Source organism: Ochotona curzoniae, unplaced genomic scaffold (genome assembly GCF_017591425.1).
Source record: "Ochotona curzoniae isolate NIBS_2020 unplaced genomic scaffold, NIBS_Ocur_1.0 contig_3498, whole genome shotgun sequence".
Taxonomy (NCBI): domain Eukaryota; kingdom Metazoa; phylum Chordata; class Mammalia; order Lagomorpha; family Ochotonidae; genus Ochotona; species Ochotona curzoniae.
In genome coordinates this window covers 42,802,253-42,813,825 of record NW_024465885.1, presented here as the reverse complement: position 1 = coordinate 42,813,825, position 11,573 = coordinate 42,802,253, and the positions used below count along the sequence as shown (strand labels likewise).

General features: G+C 49.9%; 1 protein-coding gene across 1 annotated transcript in view; it reads right to left on the bottom strand.

Moving 5' to 3' along the window:
- Positions 1-934: 934 nt before the first annotated feature.
- Positions 935-11,573, bottom strand: part of HUNK (hormonally up-regulated Neu-associated kinase) — a 103,318-nt gene continuing 92,679 nt past the window's right edge. Inside the window, exons 10-11 of the mRNA XM_040980888.1 lie at positions 4,285-4,465; positions 935-1,575 (exon numbers count right to left, since the gene is read on the bottom strand). Coding sequence (XP_040836822.1) covers positions 935-1,575; positions 4,285-4,465 — 822 coding nt within the window. The remainder of the gene's footprint in view (positions 1,576-4,284; positions 4,466-11,573) is intronic.

Below are 11,573 nucleotides of genomic sequence, written 5' to 3'. Positions count from 1 at the left end.
GTACTTGGCCATGTTCTCTGCCAGGCAGTTCACAGTGAACAACATGAGCTGCAAACCACACCTGCTTCTGGAAGCACACAGAAGAAACAGGGTCTTCTGGTCATCCAAATTCTGCCATGGCCATCCTTGTGTTTCTTCCTAAGGAGCCAGCTGCAACCGGGCTCTCTTGGGAGGATGGGGGGGGGGGGGCTATGTTGACACAGTGGGGACAAACACAAGGTAGCTGGGGTCCTGGGTCCCCATGGGCCACTGGCCCTGCAGCTGCCAATGCCGGCAGAACTTCTGGTGAGGCACACACTTGGTGGAACAGCTTTTCATGGCTACAGCCTGGTGTTCTCAAACATGAAGTCATTTCCATTTAGCCATATCCCAAAGTAAGAGATCTTTTTGGAAGATCATTCAACCATGAGCAAGTTGCAACTGAAGCATTAAAAAATAAATCTGTCAAAATCGTGTTCGGGAAATGAGTGCACTCTTTAGCTGTTTTCTTTCATCAAGGTTCCCAATGGTTTCCTCTTTGTCCAAAGCTCCTCCTGTAGCTTGCTCTCTCTGGCTTGGGAGTTCCCTGTGGCCTTGGAAGGATCCCCCACCAAGGAGCCTGTGGTCTTTGTCATGCTGTGGGTCCCCATGTGAGTGAGGCCAGCTGAAGTGAGGACATAGAGGAGGATATAGTGACTGTCCTGGCAGTGGCCCAGGGACCCTCTCCCCACACTTTTCCTGCAGAGGAAGTGGGCAGAGGAAGAGGATGGCATGATTGAAATGGCTGTGCTTGCAGCCAGTTTTCCTTGCCATGTCCAGGGGTCCCTGGCAGAGGCTCGCGTGCTACAGGCTCGGAGTCTGTGCATTTTGGATGTTTCCTGGCTGGGGTGGCAGAAGGGTGCACCTGTGAGGTCTTCTCTCCTCAGAGAGCCTCAGACTCCACCAGGCCCCCTAGCTAGCACTGGCCCTTGATGCCATCTGCCAGGTCGAAAGGCAAGCTTCCTGGGGACGAGGCCTGCAGAGGGGGCAGGCTGGCCTCCAGGGCCCTCTCCGCCAACGGCTGCAGGCTCTGGTGCCTCTTACGCAGCATTTGCCCAATGCCCATCATGGGAAACCTGCCCCGGCTCTTCACACAAGGTGGGCTGCCCAGTGGCTGTGGGGTGCCCGGGGGTGGGGAACACACACCCTCTTCTTTGGTGCTCTTGTCTTCATGGGCAAAGGAGACCAGAGTGGGGTGCAGAGAAGTCTGGAGCAGCGACCCGCTGCCAGGGGGCGGCCCCGGGGACAGCGTCCGCTCACTGGAATTCCTGCGGGCCAGGCCCGTGGGTGAGTTCAGGATCCTGTAGTGATGGGATGGGGACAGCAGTTCCGTGGAGTCATCACGATCTACGGACTCGAAGGAGTGCACCAAGTCCAGCAGCAGGGGGTCCTCCTTGGAGGTGAGGCAGGTGCTTGCAGGCCCCTGCTGATGGGGCTCTAGTTTCTTTACAATCCTGGGGGTCCTGGGTGGCGGCACCGGGATGAACTCCATGGAAGAGGAAGTCACACAGTTGGAATCAGAGGTCTTGCGGAAGATGTTGCGGCAGCCAAAGGTTTCTGTGCACCAAGAAAGTAAATCAGGAGGCCACTCATGATGTGAACACTGCCCAGCCACAGAAGCCACTCCCAGGCAGCCATGAAGACCACGCCCAGAAGCCACACCCATTGAGTCATGGTAACTACTCCCTTGTCCTTCTCTGGCCTGCCCAGGCTGCCAGCTAGACTGCACAGCAACCATAGCATGGCCATGTATGGCCATGGCTGCCCAGAACCAGAGGGAAGAGCAGTGTTCACCCTCGCCACTGGGGCCCACTCCACCATTCCAGGGTAGAATGGCAGAAGGCCTCCTGAATAGTCCTTTGCCCCACAGTCCCAGCTTCACACCTGCTCCCTTGCAGCCTGCCAGAGCCTCTGAATAGAAAAGGTATACATGCTTGACACAACCTCCACAAAACTCCTGGGTACACATAAGCACCCATCCAGCCTGGTCCTCAGGGTAGGCCACACTGGAAGGCTCTCTCTCCTTCCGGCCCCTCTGCCTCATCTACTTCTTGTAAAAAGTGAGCAGCAGAAAATGCAGTCTTGACACTTCCCGGAGTATGGTACAGCAGCAGTGTCCACTCTCCAGCAGAACCTGGCTCCAGATTTCTACACCTTGCCAACCCAATACTCCATACCCCTCGACACTGACTCCTCAACCCCTCTCCCACCATGCCACTTTCTGACCACTGTAGGAGTTTCCTTCTGTGCTCAGCTCACAGCACTTACCACCATATCTCCTGCCCTCAACCCTGCACAGCAGAGCTCAGGATTCCCTTCTCGTATGAGGGTCCTCCTGACTTGCAGTTTCTGGCTGGGCCTCCCCCAGCTTGGCCCTGGGGCACAACTCCCCTCCCTCGTTCCATGCAGCAAAGGCAGTCAGCAAGTTCCCCAGGGTTTCCACCTCCTCCAGCTGGCACAGACCGCAATCCAGGTTTGTAAACCATGCCAGACGAGAATGGGAAAACTCCCCTCCAGATCTGAAGATGCGGGGACCAAAGCCAAGTTCATGCGGAACCAGCTTTGTCTGAGCTGCTTTTTCCTGCCTAACGTTTTATAGGCCCCGTCACAGCCAAGCTGCAGGAGCAAATTGCCGCCTGCTGGGAGCAACTAAGAGCAGCTGAGGACACTGCATGTCCTCCTCGCTATTGGTAAACACACAGACACCCAAATCAATCTCCCCTGTGGCTGGCACAGGGGACCAAGCTCCACCTGCAGAGACAGCCTATGCAGTGGGGGTGGGAGGAGCAGGGAACAAGTCACCAGTGACACAGGGTTCCGATGTCCCTGCTGGCCCCAGGAGCTACTGTGTGTTGGGCACCAAAAAGGGTAGTTATTCTGGACAACGTAGGCCTCTCAATTGGGAGCAGCATGTGAGAGGAGGGTTCGAATCCCATCCAGGGCCCATCTGCATGGTAAGTTGGAGGTGACCTCAGATGGCCACGTCCCTGTCACGTACTCGGCTTTTTCCTATTTCAGGATTAATGGGCCCTATGGTTCTTCCTTATCACCTTTGTGGTGATGAAAGCCGCTCCTCTGCCTCATGGTCCTAGGCCCAGACACCCCGTTAGTACAATGGTTTGAGCCTGGTTTGGACACTCTGGGTTCTCAAGGGAGTGGGAACAGGGGTGGTATACCCTGAAGAAGCAGAGGGGTCTTACTGGGAAGTCCTCAGGTCAATTGCAGGCTGTCCCCAGAAGGGACAAAGATGATTCTCCTGGGACCCTCATGAGGTCTCTAGAACAGGAGCTATCTGGACTTTGAGTTTCCCAAACCATGAGCTCCATGTACCTCTTTGTCTGCCCAAGAAGCCTGCCTTGAGCATTTCCTTGGAGTAACAACAAGTTGACTCAGGCTCAGTGTGAATCCTGGGCTGGGGAACCCTCCCTTTTCCCTCTTCCTCCTTCCACACTCCTCCTAGAGGAGGGACACTCACAGTCATCAGGTACCTGGGGGTGCTGAATTCTGAACCAAGTGGACAAGCTCATACGGGTGTAGCCCACATGTAGGCTGTGCATGTGGATGTACACAGCTCACATGTGCACATCCCACTTGTAGCCTACGTACATGTAGCAGACATATGCACAGCCCACATGCATGCACCCTACATGTGTGTCCTCATTTCTTTCACCCAAGAACCCCCATGTGGGTGCCATCACAAGGAAAGGATCCAATGAAGACCCTCAGAGGCAGGGAAACGGGGGTCTCCAGCAAGCAGCAATGTCGGGGTTTGAACCCAGATCACAGCATCACATCCTGAGGCCCAGACTCAATCACATTTCAGTGCCTCTAAAGGTCTACTTTTCTGGGGAAGCCCCCCATGACACCATGTCCCCACATTCTGTGCCACTACAGTCTGTGTGCCCTGCTCTGTATTCTTGCACCCAACTCTAACCACGCCAGGTTCACATTCCTGTGCCCCCACTCTCAGCTCTGATGATGCCACACAACCCTGTCTGCTCCTATACCTTGTTCTGTATTTCTGCACCCAACCCCAAGCCCTGAAATACTTACACCATCATCTCTGCTCCTGTTCCCAATGTTGTACTCCCAGCTCTGATCCAGTGTACCCCAATCTGTTTCTGTAATATCACATACCCCACCTCCATGTCCTCACACCATTCCTGTACAGGTGAGGTGGTTCATGTCACCTACGTTGTTCTTAGCTTATACAAAGTGTGTGGCCAGGGGACTAACATGAGCGAGGCCCCAGAGCTCACTGCCCACCTTTGTCGGGAAAGCTGGACTTGGAGGCCTTCCGGTCCTTCGGCAGGGCCTTGCTGCTCGGCATTGGTGAAGTGAGTGAGGCTGGGGGTGGTTTGTGCGCCGGCAGGTTCTTGTCCAACTTCTTGGAAAATGGCCGAGGAAGAAAGTCGGCTCTTTTCTCTTGTTCTTTGGGCTTTTTATCCTGCAGGACAGAAACCAATACACAAACTCTGCTGCACCAGAGCATATACAGTGGGATTTGTCTTAGACAAGTCATCTCAAAGGGGACCTGGCTCTTCAGTTCTCCAATGCTCTCTCGAATGAGCAATGAACAAAACCTTCGCACATCTCCCTCTGGCTGCACGACGTACAATCCTGAGATCGTCTCTGGCCACTTGCACAATGCTAGCTGATGGTCATCCAACAAGAGCAAGGCTGCTCCAAAAAGATTGGTTATTCTGATTAGGATTCGTGGGACCCAGCCGTCTGCAGGAGGGGTGGCACTCCAAGACCCTACCCACTGTGGTGCTTCCAAAGGCAGCCTACATCAACACTGCTTCCACATCAGCATCACAGCCTGTGTGTTCCCGTCAAGCCAAGGAAATAACCGATACAACCTGGCCCACAGGTCCATGGCGCCCTGAGCAGACCCAGCTGCAGGGGTGCTCCTTTCTACCCTAGAGTCACAGGGCAATTAGATGCAGACTTAATACCAGCACACACACAGAGAATCGTTTCTGTCATAAGTCTGGCTTCCTTTAGCCACATTCTACTCCCTCCGAGGAGAAAGCATTGGACTATTTTCTATGTATTCAACTTCAGAGTCCTTGGCATACAGCCAGGCACTTAGAGAAAACATGATAAATAGTTATTGAAATGTATAAAATAATTTTTTAAAAAATGGAATTGAGCTGCAATTAGCTGCCTGTAAGCTCCTGAGAAGGGTTGGGGGGACAGGAAGAAGCTGCTCTTTGCCCAGTCCTGCCCACGCTGCGCTTGGAGCCAACTCTCCAAGGCCGCTGCATCTCTGACCTCACCCGGGGTGAAGCAAAAGGACCGGCTTCCCCAACTCTGCCTTCTTCAACCATCGCAGCATTTGCAATTCAAGAGGGCTCATCTATATTTCATCGATGTTGTCAAAAAGCCTCACAAAGAAACAGTTCTTTGTGCTTTTAAAGCTCTCTCTAACAAGGGCATTGGAAAGTCTGGCAGGCAGGGCTGGGGGGGAAGCTGTCCAGTGTCTGAGTGGGAAAGAACAGTGGAGAAAAAACAGGGAAGTGTGGGGGCTGAGCTGAGCTGCGGCCAGTGCCACATCCAGGGCCAGGAGCTCCCTGGGGGGCCTAACCCTTCGCTGAAGTGACCAGGACCCAGTGACCAGGGAAGCTGGGAAGACAGGAGAGAAGTTTTGGGAAACTTCTTCCCCCATTAACCTTTCCTGAGAGTGCACAAGGGAGCAGATGCTCTAGTTGGCAGAAGGCCGTGAGCCCGACTTGTTACCCATTTGCAAATCAGGAAACTGCCTGCAGCAGTGGAATAATTCACTCAGGCTGAGTCTTGAACTTGGAGTCGTGAACCCTTGGCTGACACTGTTTGCCTCAGGAAGCCTGGGGAGGCAAGTCCGATGGCGGAGGGCAAGGACAGACTCAGAGAGAGAGGGGACACACCACTGTCTGATGGCTCCCACGATGTCAACTGGGTGCGACACAGACCATGCATCCATGCTATCAGCATGCCATGGCTTGGAACGTCCCCTCCAAAATGCAGCATGACAACTGTGACAGGGTTGAGATGCACACTGGAGGTAAGTCAGATATGACAGGAGTGGGTTCCTGACACACAGGAGGAGTCTGGCCTGGGTGGCTCCTAGGTCCCCTGTGTACACTCCCTTGCCAGGGGATGCCCTCTGCCACATAACGACACGACAAGCCATTCTTAGCCAGCTACCACAGCCAGGCTCTGGGACTTTTGAGCCTCTGACATTGGGAGGAATCAAACTCAGGTCTTCTCAGGAAGACCAGGTTCAGGGAGCAGAGCAGGGAAATTGAGACACCCAGGATGTCTAAGCAGGCCCCTGTGTGTTCCAGAACCCCAGGATGTCTAAGCAGGGCCCCTGTGTGTTCCAGAACCCCACGATCAAGCCAACAGAGGATGATCACCACTCCTAGCGCCTCACTCTGCTCTGGTGCCACGAGGCAAAGGAGAACGAGCTCTTCCGTAGACACACACAGCCTCATCAAGGCTCAGACTGGCCCGAGAAGTCTTGCAAAAACTCCTGCTTTGCCCAGTTCTCCGTTTTCACACAAGAATTACCAGCCCTACTTGTTAACACCATCAACAGGAAATAAATAGATACATTTCTGAGCTCCATTTGTAAATACTACTTTTTAAAAACATTCAATTTATTAATTTAAAGAACAGAATTGCAAAGAGGCGGTGGGGAAAGAGAGTGAGTGAGTGAGAGAATCTTTTGTCCTCTGGTTCACTCCCCTAATGGCTAAGCCAGGCCTAAGCCAGGAGCTTCTTCCTGGGTTCCCTGTGGGTTCAGGAACCTAAGCACTTGGCCCATCTCCCATTGTTTTCCCAGACTCGTTAGCAAGGAGCTGGATTGGAATTGGAGCAGCTGGGACATGAACTGATCCCTTTAGGGGATGTTGGCATTGCAAGTAGGGCTTACCCGGCTATTTAACCCACCAAACCATAGCACTAGCCCCCATTTTAAATATAGTTTGATAGAACTCTTTAGAACTGTTTTTTTTTTTTATTAACTACATTGCATTATGTGACACAGTGTTATGGGCACTGGGATTCCCCCCACCCCTCCTCAAACCTTCTCCCTATGGAAGAACTAGTTTTAATTGATCCACTTCCTTCCAGCTTTGCTGTAGGTACCATACTTAGAAATCGGCCAGAAACCTTTCCTTTCAGCTCCTTGCTAGCCGTACTTTGGTTCTCAAAAACTGAAGGATCGGGCCCGGCGCGGTGGCGCAAGTGTTTAAAGGTCCTCGCCTTGCACGCCCGGGAACCCATATGGGCGCCGGTTCTAATCCCGGCAGCCCCACTTCCCTTCCAGCTCCCTGCCTGTGGCCTGGGAAAGCAGTCGAGGACGGCCCAAAGCTTTGGGACCCTGCACTTGTGTGGGAGACCCGGAAGAGGCTCCTAGCTTTGGATCGGCATGGTATCGGCCCGTTGTGCTCACTTGGGGAGTGAATCATCGGACGAAAGATCTTCCTCTCTGTCTCTCCTCTCTGTATATCCATCCGCCTTTCCAATAAAAAAATAATAAAAATAAATCTTAAAAAAAAAAACTGAAGGATCAAGATGTAGCAGTTCATGAGGGAGGGTCTATCAGGACCCTGATAAGGGACCACCATCTCCTAGAAGTGTAGGAGGCATGGATGGAGACCAAGACTGGTCTCCAAACTTCATTTCTCCTGCCAAGTGCAACTCATGGACTACTTTGACCGCTCCCTGCATAGGGCTTATTTCTCAGAAGACAATTTTTCTTGGGACGCAGGATGCTCAACCGCCTTATGTAACAGAACAACAGCTTCCCAGGGGCTAATCCGACCCCTCTTCTCCAGCCCATGGCTCACCTAGCCATGCTGCTGCAGGCTGTACCCAGGCCTTCCTCTCCTCCTACCCCAGCATAGCCCACAGGGGGTCTGTGTGTTACAGGGATGGGGGAGAATGGAGCATCCAAACTCAACATTCACTTTGGTAGCTTTACACAGCCACACCCGCCCACCTCCCAGAAGCAGATCAGAGAGGGGGTTCCAAACAGGTTCATGCTCTGGGACCATCAGCCACAGATGAGCATGGACTTAGATAATACTGGGCATCCTGGAAGAATCAAGATGGCAAAATAGGGTAAGGACACATTGAAACGGACGGAAAAACATTTAATCAGGATGAAGCAGAGAGGACATATTCCAGGAAATAGGAGAGGACAGAACAACAGCAGAGGGGTATCTGGAGACTGAGAGACACAGGAAAGCAGCAGACATAACAGTGTGGTGTTGCAGCGACTGATACTCTAGCAGCATTCAGCTAACAGCGATCTGAACTCCACCAGCAGCTGGAACGCCACCAGCGACCAGGGGGGAAGGGACTTTCACTGGGGGCTTGGGAGGTGAACCCAGACAAAGAACTGTCCGTCCTGCGGGTCCCTTTGATTTGACCAGGAGCAGAGACAGAGCAGCAGATCATAGACAGGCAGTGTGAGAACAGGGTGGATTGCACAGCCCAGTCTGACCCTAGAGCCTAATTGGGCACCATTTTGCATAAGGAAGCAAAGGCAAGGGAAAAGACTGAGCATAAGCTGAGCTGAGAGTGAACTCATTTCTGACGAACTGCAGCAACGTGGCATTCTACAGGTACCACCCAAGACAGGTCTGGGTAGCCCTCAGGCCTGATGGCCAGCAGATCAAGAACTCTAGTAGTTGTACATCAGGCACCATTTTGTGCACTGTGGCAACAGCTTTAGCACTGCAGGGGACAACAGTGAACTGACCATGTGCTGAGCTCGCGAGAACTCACTGAGTTCCGTGGATTACATTGGTCCTGCAGGAAAATAAAACCAACTATGGCATCGTAAAGGTCAAAATAGGTCCGTGTGGCACCCAGACCTAATGTCCAATAGGTTCCAACAAGATCAGCGCCACCAACAACCTAACTATATAGGACACCTGGTGTCTCTCTAAGCCTGGAACCTACTCCAACCAGAAGAGGGAGAATGGTTGCAGAGACAACAGTGCAGCCTCAAAACGGTATCACATGAGGTAGAGAGTGGTGAGCCAGGGCTGGGGAGACCACGGTGAAAATCTAACATAAGAACCCAGACCTGGAACTCACTGGAGGTTGTGGCATAAGTGGCTGCAAGCAAAAAGTTGTGTACCAACTGCAATAAGTAAAATCATATTGTAGACCTGTGGGTGACACAGCTTAGAAACCTGCCCCAAGGAGAGGACTCTGCTAACCAGAAGTGCAATGACCAAGAGACAAAGGCACAACGAATATTACTGAGCACTCCCCTGCAAAGGAACAAAACCCTTTGGCAACCTCAGAGTTTACTGAGGAAGACATCGAAAAAATGGGGGACACAGAATCCATAAGACTCATTTTAAAGCTTCTGATCAAAAGTGAGAAACACATACAAGAGTTCAAAGAATTTAAGGAAGCAATAAAGCAAATCAAGGCTGATATATCAGAAATTAAGAACACAGTGGAGCAAATTAAAAGTACAATGGAGAGTCTCCAAAATAGAATGAAGCAAGAAAGCAGAAAAAAGAATCTCAGAACTGGAAGATATTTCCTGTCATCAGGGGGAAGCAAACAAAAAGCTGGAAGCAGAGCTGGATCAGGACAAACAAAATATTCAAGAATTGAAAGACACTATTAAGAGACCTATTATAAGAGTTATGGGAGCCACAGAAGGTGCGGAAAGAGAAACTGAGTTTGCAAATGTATTTAATGAAATAATCAAGGAAAATTTCCCTAATCTGGAGAAAGAATTGGGAAACAAGATCCAGGAGGGACACAGAACTCCCAACAGGCGTGATCAAAAGTGATCTTCACCAAGACATATGATTATCAAGCTCTCTTCAATTGAACATAAGGAAAAGATCCTTAAATGTGCACGTGAAAAAAATCAACTGGCATATAAAGGAACGCCAATTAAACTCACAGGAGATCTCTCACAGGAAACTCTACAGGCAAGAAGAGAATGGAGTGACATATCCAGATTCTAAAAGAAAAAAATTGTCGGCCCAGGATAACATATCCAGCAAAGCTTTCTTTTGTCTTTGAAAATGAAATAAAATTCTTCCACAGTAAAGAAAAGTTAAATTAATTTGCCTCTTCCAAACCTGCCCTACAAATGATACTTCAAGATGTTCTCTTGACAGAGAAGAGGAATAGCACCCACCAAAACCAAAGGCAAACGGGAAGAACATCCCAGTAAAATGACAACAGAAGACTAAATCAATGAACAACCCACTCCTAAAATGACAGGACCAAAGTACCACCCACACATATTAAACTCTGAATGTAAATGGCTTAAGTTCAATCAAACATCATAGATTACTAGACTGGATTAAAAAACAAAACAACATCTATTTATTGTCCAGAAGAGACACACTTCACAAACAAAATCAGTGGAAACTATATCGCATGGGTTTTGTTGTTTTCTGTTAGTTTCATCTCTTCAAAACACTTTCTTCTGATTAAATCATTCAATGACTCGTAGATCATACAGTAGCATCATTTTCTTCAAGAAGGTTCTTGATTTTCATCTCTTCAGCTACACGTTAGTCATTTAGTAGTATGTTACTTAACTTCATGGTGTTAATTTCTTTTTTCTCCCTGATGTTCATTTTGTTTTGTGGCTTTTCATTTATGGGGATGTATAGTAGCTGTGTAATGGAGACTGTCATATCTAGTAACATGTCATTTAACTTCATGGCATTGTAACTTTCTATTATTCTTTCTATTGTTGATTTTGTATTATGACTTTTCATTTAAGGGGATGTGCAATAGCTGTAAAATGGAGACTAACATCCAGATGTGAGGATGCAATGTAGTATGCATTTCTACTTCCAGACAAAGATGGACTTACAATGAAACTGTTCACTATATCTTGACAATAGGATGCTGACTCTTTGCCATTGTCCATTTCTGCAATGATGGACATATTACTGTGTATGAAAAACTATATTTTAGTAATGATATAGAGGAACTAGGTCAGGGGGAGGGAATTGGGGAGGGAATAAGGGAAACGCCAGGAGCCTATGGAACTGTATTATGAAATGATAATAATAATAATTTTTTTAAAAACCCAAAAATAAAAAACAACAGGATACATTAAAAAGAAAAAAAAAAAAAAAAAAAAAAGAAAAGCAAAACCCTGGTCATCCTGAAAGCCTGGCCTTAACAAAGCCTATTTTCCCCAAAGGCTTTCCATGGTGCATGACACTGATGGAGGAGGGGAAGGGGTCAGGGATGATGCTACATGGATGCTGTCAAGAGGGAGATGAGAGCAGGTGCCGGCAGGAGGAAGGAGGCTGGGCTGGGCCTCCAGTGCCTAGACTCCAGAAAGCTGGTTCCCAAAGTGCTCCTTCCTGACAGCTGGGTCACTGGGGACAGCCTGGCCACCAAAGAGTTGACTTTAGGGACAGCAGCCCTGGGAGTCACCTTGGAAATGGGAACCCATCCCAATCTGTCTGAAATGGCTTGAACCCACCTGGCATGTACTTCACTGTCATTAACAGGATGAAGACTGCCTGCCAGCCCAGGCTGGAGAAAGATGGGGGTGG